The sequence below is a fragment of the Onychomys torridus genome, chromosome 8 (genome assembly GCF_903995425.1).
Source record: "Onychomys torridus chromosome 8, mOncTor1.1, whole genome shotgun sequence".
NCBI lineage: Eukaryota > Metazoa > Chordata > Mammalia > Rodentia > Cricetidae > Onychomys > Onychomys torridus.
In genome coordinates, this window is record NC_050450.1 from 42,828,820 (window position 1) to 42,851,422 (window position 22,603).

The 22,603-nt window shown below is 45.4% G+C and overlaps 1 protein-coding gene across 2 annotated transcripts in view; it reads right to left on the reverse strand.

The window, feature by feature from the left end:
* Positions 1 to 17,839: 17,839 nt before the first annotated feature.
* The window catches only part of Cdc42se2 (CDC42 small effector 2), a 77,417-nt gene continuing 72,653 nt past the window's right edge, over positions 17,840 to 22,603 (reverse strand). For both annotated transcript variants that reach the window (XM_036197682.1, XM_036197681.1), the window contains 2 exons: positions 20,715 to 20,829; positions 17,840 to 20,056 (listed from right to left, as the gene is read on the reverse strand). In XM_036197682.1, the coding sequence (XP_036053575.1) occupies positions 20,731 to 20,829 (99 nt within the window). In that variant the 3' untranslated portion in view covers positions 17,840 to 20,056; positions 20,715 to 20,730. The remainder of the gene's footprint in view (positions 20,057 to 20,714; positions 20,830 to 22,603) is intronic.

Below are 22,603 nucleotides of genomic sequence, written 5' to 3' on the forward strand. Positions count from 1 at the left end.
GTCACAGCCACTGGGAGATGAAGCAGGAGTGTGAGCCCATATAACAAAACAGGATCCTTTTTTTTTTAATTTCAGGGTTTGGGGCCCTATATTGGGCTTGGGGAACAAGGACATTGACCATCAATCCTGATGGTCTGAGTTCAGTCTTTGAACATACATGTTGGAAGGGGAACTGAGTCCTGCAAGCTGCCCTCTAATACCCACACATTATGGTGCGTGCATGCACACATAAATTAATTTTTAAGATTTATTTTGAAGCTGGGCAGTGGTAGTGCACGCCTTTAATCCCAGCACTTGGGAGGCAGAGGCAGGTGGATCTCGCTGAGTTCAAGCCCAGCCTGGTCTACAAAGTGAGTTCCAGGACTGTTACATAGAGAAACCTTGTCTCAAAATATATATGAATGGTCTCACCTCTGTGATCCTGACTGTCCTGGAACTCTCCTATATGTAGGCCAGTCTGGCCTCAGGCTCGAAGAGATCTACCTGCCTCTGCCTCCCAAGTGCTGGGATTAAAGGTGCGTGCCCCCACACTCAAAACCTATCAGCTTAACACCACACTTAAAGGGAAGCTGATAGCTTTTAGATGCATGTATTAGATAAAAATTGCTAACGATTAAGTATTCTCAAGAAACCAGAATAGTAGATTAAACCAAAAATTAATGGAAAGATACCAGCATAAACTAATTAGGTAGTATATACCCCAAACTACTACAGGTTGGCTCTTTGAAAATACGTGGTTAGAATGTAAGGAGAGGGCTAACCCAAGTCAATAATGAGAAAGGACCATAATTGTGAAGTTTTCACAGCATGCCTGTGAGTTGGTACTAAAAACAACTCCCCAAAACCATAAGGAAAACCGAGGTGCCCTAGTTGAAGCTGAGAGTAGAGTGGACCTGTTGGGAGAGTACTTGCCCAGCACCATTCCAGACTAGGTAGAGGCAGGAAATCAGATGTTCAAAATTGTCCACTGCCTCACGAATTTGAGACTAGCCTAAATGACAGAAGACCCTGGCTTTTTGGGGAGTTGGGGGGAGGTGAACCTGTCATTAAAAGCTGGAAATAACCATATTACTGCTTTGGTCAGTCATGTTCACATGGAACCTACCCATCAATCTCGGGTGATTCTTAAAAGAATGAGCAAAGCATACTGGTGTGGACATTTAATTCCACCACTCAGGAGGCAGAGGCAGGCGGATCTCTGAATTTGAGGCCATCTGGTTTACATAGGGGAGTTCTAGGACAGCCAGAACTTAAAAAGAAAACAAAAGGCTGGGAAGTTAGGGACGGTTAGTTCACAACCTCCACAGGAGACTTTGTCAAGTGATTGAGTTTACCAAAAGAACAAACTTGACCTGCATCCACATGAAGACGGGAGCAGAGACCCAACTCTATAAAGTTGTCCTGCACCTCCATGCGTAACCCACACAGGGATCACGCACACACAATAATAGTAATTTTTGATTTAAGTACTTAGAAGAAAGTGCAGGCTACGTCTGAGGTCAAGCTCACTCATTGTAGTTTGTATTAGGGTTCTCAAGCTGGGACTTAAAGTTGTCTTGTTATTCGGCCAATCTTATAATAGGACTTACTTTGAGTTTTTTACAACGTGAGCTCTGTGGCAGCTAGAGGAAGAGCCTCCCCCAGGGCACGGTTAGAACACTTCAGGCTGTCCATGTACGTCATGGTCAGTTCCATCACTGAGTTCATTCTGTTCCTTATTTTTGCACAAATGCAGAAGCTTTATATATAAAGTCACTAAACTTGCTTATTGGTGAAATTATTAAGGCCACTCCACATAGTTAAAAGGGAGGTTTATTTTGTGGGGTAACTCACAAATAAAGGGATAGGTTGTAGGATCTGGCAAAGGTATGGCGCAGTCCGGCGGTGTTCTCTGGAGAACTCTGCTCCGTCTACCTCCAGCGTCCAGGGTCCCAGAACCAAGAGAAGCCTCTCCTCTCGATCCTGGGTCTTCTGCTTCCTCCCTCAGCCCCGCCTTGTGGGCGTGACCATTACCGAAGCCTCAATGGGGGTTGGAACTTCCAGGCCACAGCTGGAATGGCTACCCACTACCCTTGCTCCTCAGAGAGGTAAGTCAGGATGCTATCAAAAGTCCCACCCCCCATGCCTGGCCCGAGATCTCTCCTTGGGAGTCTGGAGGAAGACGCTTACAAGCATCGGGATTCTAATCTGAGGGATCTCAAATCTACCCACATCGTGTTCTTTCAGTCCATTCATTTTATTCTAAGTTCTAAATCTGTAGTTTGTTACAGCTGTCGTTTCTCGTTCCTCTCTTGCCTGACTCTACCTTTTTCTGCTGTTCTCTGTCCTATCTTGGTTCTCTTCTAAAGTTTCTTTTTTTTTTGTTCTCATCCTTCTCTCTTGCCCGACTTCCCATATTTCTCTATCAGGAGACCCCAGGCAATCCTGATAAAAGTCTCAAAACCCTCAAGGTCATCCCACATTCCTAGAATAGGTGATAAGGAGCAGAACCATTACCATAGTAACGCAAGGTTCCAAGGTCTCAGGACCAGAGGGAGAGGGTGCAGTGCCCAGTGCCACAAACTCTGAGACATAGCTCTTTTTATCAGCAGACCTGGCAAGCGAGGAATTAGCAGGCTTTTCTTAGGGCGTCTTGTTAGGTGTCCTTGGTAGACACCTGTGACTCTAACCTTGTGCATAACTGTAAAGTTTTAAACTCATGATCGATTTACAAAGGCCTTTAGTCTAGTTTGAACTTGCTCTGAGGTAAAAATGAGCTAAACTCATGCAGTTTGTGTTAGACTGAGGAGAGATTATTATTTTCTGTGGTAGTCTGAGCAAAAGGAACAAAGCAGACTAAATGTCTAGTCTCATGGGACAATGAATGGATCTGCTATGAAACATCCTAATATACTTTCTGTATATCAAAATTATACAGCTAAATGAAAATCCACCTTCCTTAACACCTACAGTTATATATGCCTATAAGATTGAGATGTAATCATGAGATTACCTATATACATTTTATGAAGATGCATGGTAATGGGAAGATACCACAGCTGTTACTGCACAAGAAGTTTACAAGAAGAGCCAGTTCATTCAGAAGACAGTAATTCACAAATGCCTTGCGTCCAACAGAGCTGTTGATTCTGATAGATTGACATTCTGAACATTAGTTGTCACCTGCTGTATACTCCCATGGCCTTTTGCTACCAGCAGCTCTCAATAGAATGCATTTATTTCAGTAAGTTCATTAAATAGTTCCCACCATGGATTTTCACTGCTCTCCATGCTTCTAGGAGAGACTTCAGGAACCAGGTGTGGGCAAATTGGAAAGCCTGTTCCAGATCCTTTAAAACACCCATCCTTAGCTGTCTGCTGCTCCGGGACCTCTCCTGATACTACAACCTACTAGTTAAGATTCACTAGAGCGGTGGTTCTCAGCCTTCCTAACACTGCCAGCCTTTAATATAGTCAGTTCCTCCTGTTGTGGTGACCCCCAACCATAAGATTATTTTCATTGCTACTTTGCTACTGTTATGAATCTAATGTAACTGTCTCTGTTTTCAGATGGTCTTTGGTGTCCTCTGTGAAAGGGTTGTTCAACCTCCCCTAAGGGGTCTCAACCTGCAAGTTAAGAACCACTGCTTGGGGTTGGGGATTTAACTCAGTGGTAGAGCGCTTGCCTGGCAAGTGCAAGGTCCTGGGTTCGGTCCTCAGCTCTAGAAGAAGAAGGAGGAGGAAGAGGAGGAGGAGGAAGAGGAGGAAGAGGAGGAGGAGGAGGAAGAGGAGCAGGAGGAAGAAGAGGAGGAAGAGGAGGAGGAGGAAGAAGAGGAGGAGGAGGAAGAAGAGGAAGGTGGCTTCTTTCCATGTCTTTTGTGTGGGCTGCTACCAGAAGGTATGGTCTTCCCACCTCAAATAACACAACAGTCCACAGCCAGCAATGGTGGCACATGCATTTAATCCCAGCACTCAGAGGCAGAGACAGGCAGATCTCTGAGTTCAAGGCCAGCCTGGTCTGCAAAGAAAAAACGGTTTACAGGCATGCCCAGCTGTTTAGGTTTTAGTTGATTCCAGATGTAGTCAAGTTGATGGCCAAGACTGCTTATCAGACAGTTGGTGATGAGAAGTGTTGCCATGATGCCATCTGTGTACGGCGCCTGGCAGGTGGTCCCAGAAAGGAAACTCGCCTTTAACAGAACCAAATGTGGGGAGACAGTAAGATGATGCCTGACCACTGGAGTTTAGTCCACAGAACCCGTATCAAGATGGAAGGAGAGAACCAGCTTCGCAGACTTTTCCTCTGGCCTCTGCATGTGGCACACTCCCCTACCTCCAATAATTAAATGAAATCAAAGAGTAGGCTGTAAAAAAAATAAAAATAAAAATAAATAAAATAAAAATGTTGTACAAAGACACCAGGTGGCGCCATGCTACAATGTGACTTCTTGGGGTTTTTTGTTTTTAAGTTTCATACACCTAGCCCGGCATAGCGACTGTCACTCCCACCTTCCTACCACTTCTGTCCACTCTCCCCACAAATCTAATTCATTTATTTTGAGACCCACCAAGGCCATTCATGTCCCCATGGGTGTAAGACTATAGGGCTCAGCAGACAGAACAAATCTGTGATTCTTGCTCCTAGAATCTATTTGTAAGCAATAGTTCTGATGTGAACAGAAGGCCCTGTAAGTTCCACCCACCTCCTTGGCTGTTGGTTGACAAGCTGGTTTCCAGTGGCCAGTGTAGACAACTACAGTTTCTCTGAGCTGTGATATTAATTACCGTGTCAAGTCTAGGGAACAGCACTTCAGTGTGCTCTGAGCCTTCAAGGGTGTGGTGTGAGTGACTTGTCCAAGGCTGAGCCCACGACTGTCCTTCATCCTGCATCCTGAGCAGCTATGAGTCTCTGCCGTCAACGCTGTTCATTGTTGGGGAGGCTTCTTTGGTGAAGGATGAAGGCCGCTTCTGTCCACAGATGTGAGCATGAGTGTTTAGAAGGCAGCATATTGTTGGGTCCATTTAGTTAACCATCAGAAATATGGTCCCTGCTTGGGCCTACTACCTCCCCAGATTGAGGTTTTCAGCAAGCTAAAAGTACCAGGCATTGATCCCCTGGTCCCCCAAGGAGTGGGTCTTGAATCCATTCAGAGGTTTGTATAGCTGGAAAATGAAGATAGCCCAACAACTGATGAGTGGACACCAAAGATGTGGTACATGTACACAGTGTCCTTAGCTGGAAAGAACAGGAAATTTGCAAGGAAATGGATAAAAATGCAAAAACTATTCCAAGTGAAGTAGGGAGGTAGCTCAGTGGTAGAGAGCTTGCCTAGCGTGACTGAATTCCTGGATTCTGTCCCCAGTACCACCAAAAATCAAAGTGAAATAACACAGACCCCAAAAGACAAATGGCTTCAAGTCTTCGGTATGCTCTGTCAAAAATGGAGTACATTTGTGAGTCAGGAAGTAAGGGCAGGGAGCTTACAGAAAGTGGGAGAGCCCAACAGAAGAAGATACTGTGGTGGGAAGGATGGAGCTATGGCTGGATTAGCCACACTTCAGTCATCTTTGCTACAAATCAACCATCAATATGACTGGTTTCTTCCTGGGTCTGGAGTTGGCTGTGACTGCCTCTCCCAGAACCACCATCTTGATACTCTAGTGTTGTACAGGGTGGACAGGACTCTAAGCCATTCTCTTTTGGGCTGTCCCTGTGTGACTAGAGCAAGCCTGCCTGGCCCCCTCTCATGCTATACTATGCTGGAGTCCATCAGCACGAGGGGCGGTCTTCCCCCATCTGTGACCCTGCCTGGGTTTAATTCTCTGTTTATTAACCAGTTCATTTTATTTTATTTTATTTTTATTTTCAAATAGGCTAGTCTTGGACTCAGCAGCCCTGTGGATCAGCACCCCCTGAATGGGAGATGATCTCTGTTTTCCATGTTTGGTTCATGACCTCACTCTTCATGTGGGTTTAAGCATGTGGATGTTTTGCCTGTAGGAATGTCTGTGTATCACATGTACATGTCTGATACCTGCAGATGTCAGAAGAGGGTGCTGGATCCCCTGAATTTGAAGTTACAGACAGTTGTGAGCCACCATGTGGGTGCTGGAATTGAACCCAGGTCCTCTTCAAGAGTAACAAGTATTCTTCTGAGCCATCTCTCCAGCCCTCATGTAAAGCTATTTTAAGAAGTAGCTTTCACATTTTCAGTGTTTAATTACTTAGTCTTAACAAATAGAAACAAAATGGTTCTTTGTTTGTCTGTTTATTTGTTTTGTTTTCGGAGACAGGGTTTCTCTGTGTAGTTTTGGAGCCTGTCCTGGATCTCGCTCTGTAGACCAGGCTGGCCTCGAACTCACAGAGATCCGCCTGGCTCTGCCTCCTGAGTGCTGGGATTAAAGGCATGTGCCACCACCACCCGGCTGTAAAATGGTTCTTTAATGTTGATGTAGCATCTGGTAGCCTTACTTCTAACAATACTCACTGAAACCTTTGTCTGCCCATGTGCAACTAAGTCCATTTCTTGTTGTATATGCCTTTTTTTTTTTCATGATTCAGAACTTTCTATATAAATTAGGTTAGGCATGGTGGTGTATGCCTTTAATCCCAGAACTCCAGATCTGAAGCTCCCTGAATTCTAGGCCAGCCAGGCCAAAAAGAAAAGGGGGGGGGGGCATTAGAGGCAATGGAGGGGAAGTAGAGGACAAGAAACACAAAAACCTGTATTTGCTAAAGGTTTTATATCTCTCTCTCTCAGAAAGTCCCTTCTGCAAGGCAGTGGTGGCCCACGCCTTTAATCCCAGCACTCAGGAGGCAGAACCAGGCAGTTCAAAGCCAGCCTGGTCTACAGAGTGAGTTCCAGGACAGCCAGTGCTACACAGAGAAACTCTGTCTTAACCACCAGCCCCCAAGAAGAACATCCTTCTGTTTCCAGTTTTCTACATTTGGTTTTCTTTACCAATTGCTGAGCTCCATCAATGCTTTTCCTTTGCTACTGGGCTAACTGGGTTTCCTCCTGTGCTCTGTTGTGACACCCTAGTCAGCGTCACTCTGTAACAAAACAAAGCTTGGTAGCATAAGATAAACTGCTGTACTTCTCTGTGGGTCAGAAATCCACAGAGGCCGGAGCTGCTGTGTCTCTGCTGCGCCAGGGCTGAGGCCTTACCGGAAGACCGTAAAGCTGAGGACTGCAAACATCCCAAGGGTCATGGCTGTGAGTCGGTGACTCTGTGGCTGTTCATGGACACAGACCTCACCCCTCTCGAGCTGGGCTGCTGTGCCTTCCTTTGTTGTGTTTTAGGGACAGAAACCTGAAGGAGAACCAGGCAAGCTGGGTGGTCACAGACAAGCCACAGAAGCCACAAGGAGGTGGGCAGATTGGCTGTAGCTGGGGTGGCAGGCTTCTGCCAGAGACTGACAGGAAGCATTTCCATGTCTGCATGAGGTAGGTGGCTGCTGGTTGTGCATCCCACCATCAGGAAGTGAGAGTGATACAGGAGGAACTTGGAATAAAGTTGATTCACTACAGGATTTACTTTAAAAAGAACCTTGCTTAGGAAATAGAAAGTTGCACAAAGTAACTAAAGGAACTCTGCTTCCAGTATGGCTGGAAGATAATAGTGTGCTAACCACGCTTTTTAGAAACTGTAGAACATGTTGTACAACAACTGAAGTTTAGGGTTGTTGAGGAAGTTTCTGCTAATGTTTGTTCACCAAAATTGACTCCCAATTAAGCTTCACTCCCATAACAAGGGGCAGCCCTGACTCATAACCAACCACTAGGCCCATCCCCATAGCAAAGAACTCAGCTCTAAGGAGCAACTCATGGGGACAGTGCATGGCCATAACAGTCAGCAAATCCTGTTCTGCCATTTTTGTCCCCTGAGCTATTAGCAGGCAAAGCATAAATCTGCCAGGTGGGCAAGATGAACCTGGGTAACAAGAGCAACACTGGTGTACTTAAAATAGTTCTGACAATATCTTTGCTGTGTAAATTTCCCATTTGTCCAAGTGGCCAACTTGGAGTTTTCTGTCTCTGTTTAAATTGTTCGAATTTAATGCGACTTGGGGCTGAGACCTAAAAGACCTTGAAGGATGACAGCATGTGTAGGCCACATAAACTGTAAGACTACACAAGCTGGTCCTCGTGGTCCATTAGCCAGAACCAATTGTGAACTATTATTAAGAGCTTTCCCTTCATTAATCGCTAAGTGTGTGGAGTGATTGATTCCTCACCGGGAAGGCATATTGTTTCTATAACATGGAGGCCCCAGCAAGATGTTCCTCCACACTAGCCTCTTGTGCTGCTGAAAATGCTGCTCAACTGGCTAGAAAGGAGGCGCCCCAGGAAGAGAAGAAAGATTGACCCGACTCTCCTGACCCCTGGAACTGCTCATCACTGGTCCAGATTCCTTCAGAGATTGGGGAAAACTCAACAAGGAAGTTGCATAATAAGGTAAGGTGCTGAGTCGGGCACCAGGTCTCAGCCCTACAGGGTATAAGAGGACTCTGACCAAGCCCTAAAGAAGTTTTCTAGTAAACCTAACAGGTTGGGGTAGGGCTGTGTGCCCAAAAGGAGCCTTCCTAGGAAGGCTCTCCCATAGGAAAGGGCTCTCCCACAGTCAGGTCTCCCTTAGAAAAGTCCTGGGAAGGAATATTGTAAGCTTTGAATGGATGTGTGAGTGAATGTGCTGTCTGTCTCACTGTTGCAGAGACCCCTTTGTTTAGGGTGATCAGGAAGAACTTTCTTTGAGGAAATGAGCCACCTGTTCAGCTGGATTGAGTCTGACAGACTAGATTCAAGCTCATGTTCACCCCTAAAGCCTACCCCATGCATGCCTCAGAGCTGAGCTGCTGTCCCACAGGAGTCTCTTTTGACACAGAAGGACCAGCTAAGACCTGGGACTCCTTCCATGAGGAGGAAGGAGTTTGGGATCCTGCTCAGAACATGAAAATGGCTCTGGTATCCCTAAAGAAAAAGAAAAGGCTCCTCTATCCAGTGAACAGACCAATAGTCCCCTCCACTGAGTCTGTCAAGGGACAGGGGCAGAAGTGGAGCAGCCCTTCCCCCTCCTTTACCTCTGTAAAGACCCCAGGCATCCTGGCAGCCTTGCCAGCCACTGGGTCCCAGATCCCACCTCAGAGTGGCCACAGTGTGCATGGCCAGTTTTTCCACGGGAAGCCCCTCAGCTGCACACTCTGGGGAGGGGAACAGGAGCTAGAGGCTACACTGGGTCCTAACACCTGCCATTTCTACTGGATCCTAAAACCAGTTCCTCTAAGACAGGATATTCTTTCTGAAATTGGGAGCCTGGATACTCTTGATTTTATTTCTACTTTTCAGTTATAAAGACTACAGAAAAAGCAACCTGAAGCCACTACTTTATGAGTCCCTTAGATATATTTTTCATGGCTGTTTAGTGGTGTCAGGGTTTAAAGGAAACAAAGGGGAAAAATTATTAGCAGTTTGACTGGCAAAGGAGCCAAGATCTCCCTGCTTCATAGAATCATTGTACTACCCTGCAACTTGATGTCATTCTAAGAGAGGGGATACTTCCTAAACTTTTCAGGTTGTCTGCCTCCATCTGCAGACACTCACAAAATGGTCATGGATGTTTAGATCACTGTTGAGTCCTACAGAGGAACAAATGTCCTTTGGGTATGGATAATGTTGAAAAATTGTCACATGCCATATGTTAGGTCTCAAAAGAAGTTTCACCCAGAACCTGGACAGTGAGCAGTAAGTGAAACAAATGTCTCCCAGCCTGTACTCCTCTCTCCCTTCCTGGCCTTGCCCAACATCCCAGACATTTTGTTGTTGGTAAAGGGGTGATGTAATCTTATCTATAGTTACTTCCTGCTGAAATTGGGGTGTCATTGTTGGGGCCCAGAAAGGCTGGAATGTTGGACAGCTAAGAGGTAAACTACTTCCAATAGAGGCTACTGTAGGTTATCTCATGTTATAAATATAGAGGCATTTACAATAAAATAAGCTAACAGGATGCTCGTACATGGAAAATGAAAAAGGGACCCTCTATCTAAAATCTCTCAATAATAACTCCAGCATCATAGTCATCTAAATTTTGTTAGATGCTGTAGGCATCAACTTAATGATGATTATGATAAATAGCTCTACATGCTATATAAGCCATAAAGGCACCTTATGCTTTGTATAAAGCTTACCTGGAAACTTACAAGGCCCTAATGGTGTAACAGTATGTCCACAGGTAATATTAAATTATTGTTTTAGCCTATGTTTGTAATTTGGACTCGACCTTTTTATTTATTTGGTTTTGGTTTTTGAGACTGGCCTGGAACTATGTAGACCAGGCTGGCCTCAAACTCAGAGATCTGCCTACCTCTGACTCCCAAGTGCTGGGATTAAACGCATGAACCACCATGCCACCATACTCCAGCTCAGCCTTCTTTAAAAAAAAAAAAAAAAGATTTATTTATTTATTATGTATACAGCATGTATGACTGTAGGCCAGAAGAGGGCACCAGATCTCATTACAGATGGTTGTGAGCCACCATGTGGTTGCTGGGAATTGAACTCGGGACTTCTGGAAGAGCAGCCAGTGCTCTTAACCTCTGAGCCATCTCTCCAGCTCTCAACCTTCTTTTATTAAGGTGATGTTACATAATATTTTAAGGATTCTGTTCAAAATTACATCATCAGCCTGAGACAGCGGCCCAGCCTAAAAAGCGGGCGGGCCCTCTTTCCACGCTCTTCCCTCTGTGGTCTCTCTGTTTCTCTGTTTCTCTCTCTCTCTCTCTCTCTCTCTCTCTCTCTCTCTCTCTCTCTCTCTCTCTCCCTCCCTCCCTCCTCCTCTATCTCTCCCTCTCTCTCCCCATAAAGCTCTAGAAAGGTAACCATGGCTTGTAACTTTCCTCCAGCACTCTCTTCCATCAGCATGGCCTCTGTGGGCAGTGGCCAGCCAAGAGCAGCACCGCTTAACCAACATTTGGTGTCCTGACTCAATAGAAACCCCCCCCAGGATCTGCTAACTGCTGCTGCTTGCCACCCCCTCCCCCATCCAGCGAGACTGCAAGATCGCAAGTGAGTGTGCGTGTCCCTTGCCTCTGCTGGACCCCTATACAGCTACCATCATGATTCTTCAAGTGAGTCTGCCGCTCTCGCGGCTGTAGTCTGAGCTATATTCTTTGCGATAGACACCCCAGGGGTTGTCCTTGGGCTGCGCTGGCAAGGCAGGCACATTTTGCTCCTGACAAGGGGGGGTCAATGTTGTCTCGGGTCTACTGGCTACAGCTGCAGCCCTCACATTCCTTTGACAAAGAGGAATGGTGACTTGAGCTGATTCTTAGATCTCTCTCCACTCTTGGGGATGCCCAAGATTGGAGTCTGATCCCAGCTTATTTTAATTTTTTATTTTTCTCTTGGCTACAGCCATGGGACAAAGGGACAGATACATTTACCACCTACACTGGCGGATAGGGGTGGGCACCGGTAAACCTGGCCACATAACAGTGTAAACCTGGCTGCATAACAGCATCATGGGAACTTCTGCCAGTGAACGGGCAATTAAGAGTTACTTTATCCCCAAGCTTTCTGCTAAAGCTCTAAACCCTTCTCCCTCCCCACTTCTGTGTCTGCCATATGCAACCTTTTCTGTCTGACTTCCGCCGGCAGTGGGCAGGCTCAAATGGGTGGGCTTGGGTGGCTTCTAAGACTCTTGCCCTAACTCACCTTAACTCCACCCACTCATTCTCAAACTGCCTTGAGAGACACAGACAGGTCTGAAAGCAGCTGAGATCCATACAAATAAGTTTACAGTAGACAGGATGGCTCCTAAGACAAAAAATCAGCTTATAGCCACAGACAAGTCTTCCAAAAGGATTGGTTTACATTCTGCCTACTGGCAGATCTTCCAAAAGCTGTCCTTAAGCTGCCAATCATCAGGAAAAAAAAATTCAGGACACAGAGCAAAATCCATCTCTTGTTCCCCAGGCCTCCCTGACTAAACTTTAAGTATCTGGAGAACAAGGCTCTGACCCACAGGCAAAAGAGTCATTTGTGGCATTTAAGGTGTGCCAGGGAAGAGATAAGAGCCTGAAAACAAAATTGCCAAGTGCTGGCACTTGCTAACTCCCAAAAGCTGTTGGGTCCCTGTTTTAAGTGAAAAAAAGCCACAGGCTAGCGAATGCCCTGCCAGGCCATCAACAGCCTTGTTAAAGGTGCCTCCTAGAAAGACAACCAGTCAGCTGACTGCCCCCAGGCGCCAAGATGCATGGGTACACCAAGCTAAGACCTCCAGCAGACCTAGGCTTGGCTGCAGACATGGCAGGGAACCCAGAACTCAACAGGGAAGCGATCAGTTTCTTTCCTTCTGGACACCAGAGCCACTGACTCAGTCCTGGGAGTTTTAGGATGTCACTTCTTTCTATTGTTGGGTACAGAGGACAGCCTTACTTACCTCACCAGATTTAATTATACTTTCAGAGTTACTTAATGAGAAAGATTTCCAACTAAGATAAGAGCTCATTATCTCATTTCAAAGTTACTGCCTGTGTTTCTCATGTGCATACAGACAGGGCCATGAGCTTTGCCTTGTCCCTAATTCAAAAAAATAATAATAATAAATTCTCATGTACCATAAGCTTTTCTCTTCCCAGTTCCCTGCTCTAACTCACTGTTCAGCCAATGATACAGGACCACCATAGAACTGGAGTCCAAATATCATCAAGTAAGAAACTGTAACAACTAAAAGGTACTTATACCCCCAGACCCAAAAGTGTCTGGGCGCTACAAAAGACTTTAATGTAAACATCTATTACTATGAGATGCTTTTAACAATTGATCACCTGTCTCCTGGATGCTGAACTAGAAAAGGAAACAGGTGCTTTAAAATAATCTGTCTCTGATAAAGCTTAACTTGTTTCAAAATCCATCTGGACAGGCCGGATCTACCAACATAAAATAATAATGATTGTTTTATCTCTAAGCTTTTTTCTATGTCACCAGCATCTTGTCAGACAGAAGGTTCCCAGTCACAGCCAAGAGAGATACATGTCTCCAGAACAAACAGATGACAGACAGCATCCCACAACACCTGTCTACCTCAGAAGACTCCCCTTCTCTATTCTCCTAAGAGCCAACGTCCAAAAATCAGCTGAAAGTAGTTTTTGAGAGGAACGACGCCCTGATTCCCATCTACCTGCTTTTTTTTTTTATAATAAATGAAAGTCTGGGATGTAAGAATTCTGTCCTTAATTACGTCATCAGCCTGGGACGGCAGCCCAGCCCAAAAAGCAGGTGGGCCCTCTGTGTGTCCCCCTTTTTCTCTTTCTGTCTCTTCCTTCCGCGCGCATGTGCGGTTTCTCTGTTTCTGTTTCTCTCTCTCCCTCCCTCCCTCTCTCTCTCTCTCTCTCTCCCTCCCTCCCTCCCTCCCTCCCTCTCTCTCTCTCTCCCTCCCTCCCTCCCTCCCTCCCTCTCTCTCTCTCTCCCTGTCTCTCCCCATAAAGCTCTAGAAAGGTAACCATGGCTTGTGACTTTCCTCCAGCGCTCTCTTCCATGGGCATGGCCGCTGCAGGCGGCAGCCAGCCACGAGTAGCGCTGCTTAACCAACCAATATATTGTAAACTGAACAACTTCAGAACTCCAACTGTGCCTGCTTAAAATAACTCCAGCTGACCTTGTTAAATGTGAATGTGCTATCAAGAAAAAGATCAACAAGGAAGCCATTGGTCCCTTGCCCACGTCACTGCCCCCACCTAGTTCTATGCCCCACTTGCATGAGACCTAGGTTTTCTGGGTAAGTTGGGGTATGTATACTAGAAAAACTAGTAACAGAGAGCAGGCATCCATGCAGCTGTGGGAAAGCTGTTCTATAATACTGGGTGAAAGTTCCAATGAAACCAGACATTGCCTAGTACCACCCACCCATGGGAAAATTTCTTACAAATGGTAAACTTATTTGTTAATGTTATTATGTCTCATGGTATTTAAGATTTTCAGTTGTTTAATCAAGGGCATTTATATGTATAGATTAAGGTGGCCAGATGTTTCCAAGTTTATTGTCTACAACTACAATTACAGATGTTTAGTTGCTTGAGGACTCTACTCTTTCTATTCCTGCTTACAAGGTAACCATTCAAGGTTATTGAGAAACTCCAAAGCCCTTATTGAGATGTAAACTTTCTATTGAGATGTAAACTTTCTCTCTCAGGATCAATGAGCCAATAAGAATGCTGCAAACAATATAGATTTGAGGTTTTATCTCTAATAAAAGGGTTAAACTATCCTAGATAGGATAATTATATAAAGATGGAGACAAAACTATTAAAGCTTGAAGCCAAGTCATAAAAGGTCTGAATGTTTCACAGGATTTGAGGAGACTTAAAGACAATATACTTAATGGTTAAAATTGGTTTAAAGGTGTGCACCACCACAACCCAGCTTTTTTTTTTTTTTAAACTTAAAATTTTTTTTTTTACATGTATTGGTGTTTCGCCTGCATTTATATGTGAGGGTGTCAGGTCCCTTGAAACTGTAGGTACAGTTGTGAGCTGCCACATGGATGCTGAGAATTGAACCCAGGTCCTCTGGAAGAGCAGTTAGTGCTCTTAACTGCTGAGCCATCTCTCTGGCCCCTGGATTCAATCTCTAATACAAAGAAAACAAATGAGAAAAATATTAAAGTTTTTTGTTGGCTCTGTAACATGATGGAATTCCAGGGCTGAACTTGACAAGCTCGGTTAAAGGCCAAAGTCAAGTTTGTATGAATGTTGATCCAGCGCTCACATAGTTTCAGCTCCAGTGGCCTGGAGTTTGATGCATGTTTAGAAAAGGGATGCTGGAAGGGAGGAGGCCAGGAGAGGTGGCGAGGTACCAGGAAGCAGGTGTATTTGATGTGAGCAACTGCAGCAGAAGAGGTTTGCCTGTGATGGTGCCCATAGACTCTTCCCTCCCCTCCCAAGGCAGGTGCATTCTGTCATTCTTTCTTGAGTGTTTATTAGGACTGGGGCAGTAGGGAATTGAAAAACTGCAATAAAGTACAAATAACGTAAAAATTACCTTAACTTTGTGTGCACTTCAGTGGCATTAGGGGCTTTGAATTTGTAACCAGTCTGCACATTTCCGTGTCTGGAAACTGAATTCATTAATGAACTTCTTTCCTTACCTCTGAGCCCCGTCTTGTTCACATAGTTGTGACTTGATTGCTTGCATAATTGAAGTCCTTTTTGATTTCTTGTGGTGACTGGCTTATTTCACTTGTCCTGACCTTACGGTTGACCCATGGGTTAGCATCTATGGGCCTCAGTTTGATTGAGAATGGTCCCCAAAGCCTTATTTATTTGAATGCTTAGTCATCAGGCAGAGGCACTGTTTGAGGATGCTCTTATTGGAGTAGGTGGGGTCTTCTTGGAGGAAGTATGTTACGGGTGGGAGGGGAGGCTTTGAGGTTTCCAAAGCCCCTACCAAGCCCAGTTCTCTCTGCTTGCTGCCTGCAGATCAGGACATAAAACTCTCAGCTACTGTTCCAGCCACACGCCTGCCATGTGTGCTACCATGACGATAATGGACTAATAAGCCTGTGAAACTGTAAACCAGCCCCCAACTAGATGCTTTATGTATTTTTTTAAAATAGGAGTTGGCTTGGTCATGATGTTTCTTCACAGTAATAGAACACTAAGACAGCCTTTCTTGAGGCTAATTTCTCATTGTACATTCATGCTGTGTTTAATTTACCTGCTCAGCTACTGTGGAACACATAGGTCACATCTGTGTCAGCTGTAGGGATAACACCATGCACACAGGGGTCCACATCCCTTCTAGACCACACTCCTGATCTTTTGGCTACATACCAAGTGAGACTGTTGGGTTGTATGCTGATTGGGTTTAAATTGTGGGGAAGGATCAGCTTGGGTTTTTGTTTCAAAGCAGCCTTGAATTGCTTGTTCTCATGTGTGTTGCCATGTCTGGCTTATGTTTTTTCAAGATTTATTTTTAATTAGGTGTATGTGCATGTGTAAGCAGATACCTACAGAGGCCAGAAGGCATGGATCCCATGAGCTATTTCACATGAGGGCTGGGTCCTCTGGAAGAGCAGGAAGTGCTCTTGACCACTGAGCCATCTCCCCAGTCCTTCTCTCAAGGTTTTTGCTGTAGAGATCTTTTACCTCCTTAGGTGGGTCCTTCCCACCCCCTCCCCCCAAGGTTTTGTTTTTTTAAGCTATTGTGAGTGGGACTCTTTAACTGATTTTCTTGATATATACAAGTTATGATCTTTGTATGCTGTTTATCAGACCTGTTTTCAAATGTCTTTGGGATCTTTTAATTATAAGATCTAGTCATTTGTAAATAGAGATAATCTGACTTATTTTCTATCCCTTTATTTCTCTTAATGTTCCCTCTCTTAACCTTGATACAGGGTCTCACTATGTAGACCAGGATGACCTTGAACTCACAAGAGATCTTGCCTGGGTATGGGATTAAAGGTGTGCACCACCAACCCCAGCTTTATCATACCCCCTCAACATTTATCTAATTTTGTTGATACATACTTCATTATTAGGCAATCTTGCTTTCGTGTGTGTGTGTGTGTGTGTGTGTGTGTGTGTGTGTAAAACTACATGCACATGAGTGTAGGTGCCAAGGAGGTCAGAAGATGACACTGGATCCCCTGAACTGCAGCTGCAGACAGCTGTGAGCCACCATGTGGGTGCTGGGAACCAAACCCAGGTCTCCCACAAGTGCAGCCAGCGCTCTCAACCACTGAGCATCTCTCAGCCCTGTGAACCATTCTTACACACTTTCGGCTACTGGCTAGAGGGCTGGAACTGGATTTTGTCCGGGTTTCACTTTTTAAAATAAGACTTGTGGGGGAGAGGTGGGCATAAAATGACGTGTATGTGGAGCTCAGAAATTTGCTCTCATGTCTATCTGGATCCCAGGATTTACACTCAGTACATCAGCTTTACCCACTGAGCCACCTTGCCACTGAAAAGAACTTCATTTGAAGTCAACTTTCTTTCAGTGTCTCTGGACATAGAGGGCAAGTTATCAAAGCTTGTTGGCAAATATTTCTTAAAGCATCTTCTGACTTTCTTTTTTATAAGATTCTGTGTGGCAGCTGTAAACCCAAGTGACCCACCTGCCCTTGGCTCCTGCAGGGCTCTTGGAGGTGGGTGGTGAGTCTGATATTTACTCTTCTACATCAGAGGTTAAAATGACACTGGGGACCTGTCCTCCATATCACAGGGCATTTAGCCAGCTTGCTAGCTCCAACCCACCAGATTCACTGTCACTTTTTCCGAAGCCATGAAGTCAAGTGTGATTCCATTCCAACAGGATGCTTTGACGGGCCTGAGGAGACACTGCTGGGGGACATGTGTCAGGGCCGAGGTGGCCGAGGTACTTGCTGTCAAGTCTGACGACCTGAGCTCATCCATGAGTCCAGGTAACATCTGTCCTCTGACATGTTCTGGTTGGAAATAAGCAACTTATTGTCACTCAGAGACTGAGACAGGGGGAATAGTTGGCCTAGGAGTTTGTCTACACAATAAGCTGGTCTACACAGTAAGTTCCAGGCCAGCAAAGACTACATAGTGAGACCCACCTTAAAAAGATTATAATTACAGACTTTGAATTCTCTTTGGAACAGAGTCTTGAAAGCTGCCATGAACACACAATCCTCCTGCCATAGCCTCTTGGACTGTAAGAATGTGGTGGCCTTGCCCAGCTTACATTTATTATTACTCAACAAAACAAACCCCTTTAAAGGAAAGAAGAGTTGTCTGCACAACTGTCACTGGAGAGGGAGGAACACTAGAAGGTTCTATATGAGTTCTGTTGAATAAAATTTCATTAACAGAAAGGAAAAATCCAAGCCAGGACTAAAAGAAAACATTTATTGAATCAAAATCAATACTTTCTTTTTAATATCTACAAGCCAACAGTGAGCTCACTTTATTCAAGAATGAACACAATGTACAAAAAAAGTATGCTTATATTATAAAAATACGTCCGTCTTCTCTTGCAGTGCCGAGCAGAAGTCACAGATCAAGGCACGCCGCTCTACACCAACACCTCTATTTCCTCGCAGGGAAGCTAATGGACAAACCTTCCCAGGCCCACTGGAGAAGGTGCGCCCAGCACATGCTGCCACCAGAATCCTCATGGTGCAACCTGCTCTGTCTCTTGCTTACTAGTTGTTACCGAGTATTTCAGAAAAGTATTAACAATATAATAAATTCTGGGTACAAAATCCTATTAGCTCCAATTTAAAAATGAGATGTGTTACTATGAAGGAACAAACGAGTTCCCAAGGTTTACAGTCCCATATAGGGAGGTGGGAAGTTTGCCTCCCTGCATCCTTGCCAGCATCCTTAAGCCTCCATAAAAAGCATCATGTACAAGGTTAGTTACTCTGTACATGTTCTTGACTTTACTGGAACCTTTCAGGGCACCAGGCCGGTGCACTGTGTACAGTGTCTCACTGTGCTGAGAAGAGGTCCGAGGCACCTGCAGGACCATCACAAGATCCGTTGGCTTATTAAGGCCTGGCCTTGGAGCAGCAGAGTGATGGGGGAGAGCACAATGGCTCCCCGTGCTGTTTCATCCATCAGTGCTGAAGATGCCAAGAAATCCCTGTCTGTCATACAGAAAGAGTTTACACACAGCAGTGCCCTGGCAGGAACCTCACCCTGGCCAAGCGGAATGAAAAACTCAGAGTGCAGTGTCCACATGGTGAATTAAAGACAACAGTGAATTCAATGTTTCTCCTTGACAGACTCCGTGCTCGGGATTGACACCTATGAATGGGAAGAACTGCAAAGTCAAAGGATCAGGTCATCCAGTGTTCCACCCTACCGGTAAATTAAGTTCAGAAGAAATGTAGGAGAAAGGCTTTCAGCTTTGCCTGCACTGGCCTACTGGCTCTCCGGTCAGCATCTCAGGACAGGAGCAGTGCTGGACAGTGGCAGGCGAAGGCAGAAGGTAGAAATGATCACAGTTCCTCCAGACAAGGACCTAACTGCCTTCAGCACTGATTTCGGTCATGCTCATCCTCTGCACGAATGCTAAGCTATCAAAGGCAGCTAGACAGTGACGTGGACCACAGGGCCCAGCTGGGAAGAGGAACAGAACGGGACCTGAGCAAAGGCCTCTGGCTAACCACAGAAAGTCACTGTGAGGGCTGTCCACAGTCAGGGAACCAGCCAGGCAGGCAGCAGGTGCTGCTGGAAGCTGCCATGGCCTCCGTAGTAGTGGAACACTGGAAGGCCAAGGGCTCTGCAGTCAAAGCTGGTAGCAGAGGCTGAGTTTAAACAGAAAACAGAGACAGTACACAGAGAGTGAAGAGCTAACAGGACGAAGATGCCAAGAAGCTGGATGGGCTTCACCACACAATTAGATACGGAACTATCTGCTCACAATCACAGGTCCTTACTCTCAAAATAAATACACTGAACATTTACAGTCACACGACCACCTTTGGGACACAGGCTTTCTGTCGCTGCTCTGACCAGACCAGACCCCGACTGTGATTATCTGTAAAGAGCATCCTCCAGAGAGCAACATCCTCAGGCCGCAGCAGCTCAGGGTCTGGCATCCCAAAGGGGTCCGTCCCTCTGAGCAGCACCATGGAGTGTGCAGACACAGCTCAAGTTTCCAACAGATGAAAAGGACTATTGTGCTTGTGGGTCTCACACCTTCAAACTATACATAAACAGTGGCAGTGACGACAGGTCTCTGCTCACCAGTAAAATCATAAGGCAGAGGGGCTGGAGGTGCAATGAAAGGTTTAAAAGGGAAAAAAATTACAAAACAGTGCTAGCAGTCACAAAAAGACCATGCTAAGATCCAATCCACGTCGATTACATTGAAAATTCAGCTACGATCCAAGGAACTCTTATCAGAGTCCCAGGCATGCATGCCACTGACGGCAAGGCAGGTCGGCCTGACGCTGCCTTCCTCGGAGCAGGAACGTCTTGCTGGAGGTCACAGGGGTGAACAGGCTGCCGCCACGCTTCTTTTTTTAATTAAAATAAAAGAAATCCAATCACAAGACAAAAATATAGAACTGTGGACAGAGAAAAGACAGAAATTCTGACCTACAAAACCAAAAGAAAAATTCAAATTACTACTTTTTGCATTTTTTTTTTTTTCAAGACAGGGTTTCTCAGTGTAGCTTTGTGCCTTCCCTGGAACTCACTCTGTAGACGAGGCTGGCCTCGAACTCAGAGAGATCCACCTGGCTCTGCCTCCCGAGTGCTGGGATTAAAGGTGTGGACTACCAGTGCCCGGCTTTTGTGTTATACACAGTCTCCCTGGCTATCCTGGAACTCACTATGCTGGTCTTGAAGTCACAGAAATCCTCCCATCTCTGGCTCCTAAGCACTAGGATTAAAGGCATGTGCCACCTGGCCAAAAATTAAAATTAAAAGTCCTTCTCTAAGGTAGTATTTTTATTTTTCACCTGAAAAGCTTCTAATAAAATATGTACAAACCACCTCACTACTCATGAAGCTGACATACACAGTATCGGTACTCCTACTTATGAGAACACGTGCATCCTGTCAGAGAACCACAGGCTGAAGCCTCCTCCCTACCCACATGCTGCCTGTCCCTCAACGTCTTCAGATGAGGAGACAGCTTGACATTTAACCCTAAAATGAAGCATGTGCCCAGGCTACAATGAAAGACCATCTGACTAGGCATTTTTTAAATCTCAAGACTTAACTAGGGCTCGCCCAGCTCTGAGGTACTCACAGGTGATGGACCAGGGCTATCCTGCCTTTGTGTCCACGAGCTGCATCTGCATGCTGGCGGGCATGCCGCCTCCATAGCCTCCCTTGGACTGCATCTGGTTCTGAATGGAGCTGACCTAAAACAGACAGGGACAGACAGAGACTCAGCAGGACCAGGCGCTTCAGCAGTGACCTCCCCACCGTCTGCAGGACGTGTGTGTGGGGGGGGGGAGAGCACATTCTTTTGTTTTATTTTGTTTTGTTTTTGTTTTTGTTTTTGCTTTTTCGAGACAGGGTTTCTCTGTGTAGCTGTGTGCCTTTCCTGGATCTCACTTTGTAGACCAGACTGGCCTTGAACTCACAGAGATCCGCCTGCCTCTGCCTCCCGAGTGCTGGGATTGAAGGTGTGTGCCACCACCGCCCAGCGAGAGCACATTCTTAAACACCTTAACTTTTCCTGGCTGTAGTGCCACAGTGAGGCCAGTGTTGAACACTGTGTTGTGGCTTGGTTGTTTTTTGTTTGTTTGTTTTCTTTCCCCAAGCTGGCCTTGACCTGTGGTCACACTGCCTCAGCCTCCCGAATGTGTCACCTCATTCTAATGCACAATCATAATAGATTGATGAAGATGTTGAGATTCCAAAGACACACTATAGGCCATGTTCATTTTTTAAAAGTCACATTCTGATGGACTATTGCAAGATGTTGGAGCAAATGCACACACCATCTTTTAGCTTGTCATCATCATTTCAATCAAACTCCTGTAAATTAGAAACATTTTGGAAGCAGAGAATGAGTCAGGCTACAGTGCTGGAGGGAGGAACCCAAGCAGGACGTTTGGAGGTGATGCCCAGTGATGACTCAGCCACAGACTGGTGGGGCCCATGAAGGGTCACTTCCCAGAGCTGAGACTTGGGAGAAAGACAGGGGATGCCTGGACCAAGTTCATAAATCTATTTACTGAGTGCTACTAAGCACTTACTGGGACATAAAGGAAGCATGGGCCCTTTTCACTGGTGATCCTAAGTCAGTATTTTATGTTTAAAGAAAGTAATAATGAGGCTTGCCTAAGTTATTTCTAGAGTAACAGGTTTAAATATACTAGAAGAAAATGGGTGCTTAAGGACACACCTTACAGGGCCCATCTGCATTGCTCCGGGACACTGACTCCTGTGGAGCATTTTACTCCAATGGCATTGTACACACTACTACTGAATACCTGTATTCACAACTGATGGCTGCTTTAGGTAAGGATCTACAGCCTGTGTATTGCTAACTGCGGGGGTGGGTGGGACAGCCTCCAGGCAGCACTGGGGTATGCAAAAAAAATCCACGGAGGTGGTGAGGGCTAGACCTTTTCTATCTATCTGAGGGGTAAATCCATATATAGTTACATCTCTTTTTATACTGCCCCTATCTCTCTTCTATACACATTTCTCTCTGTTACATTCCTTCACACACTACTGCATCATTCACTCACTCTTTACTCACACTTCTCCTTCTGCACACCCAGCTACATCTTCTTTTCAACACATCACACTCACTCATCCACAGCCAAACTCTGGACAATCATATGTCACATCTGCAGGTCCGACCCATTCTTGTAACGCAAATGTCACACAGTTTCTCTCAGGCTAAGGAGGTCACATTGACTGGCCAGTAAAGAACATTTGGTCGTGCATATAGCTCTTTCCCAGACAGAAAGTAACATTGAAATTCAGAACTTAACAGTAACAGTCAGCTGACTCTTGAATGGTAGGGGTAGATGCAGAAAGATTTATTGCAGGAGGTTATGTCTTTCAAAGTTGCTTCAATTCTGACCTTGATTCAGCAATAGATACCTAGAACTTATGTTTGTGTATTCTCTGCAGGGGCAACCTGTTTTGAATTTGTTCCAAAGCCTAAAGTTAGCC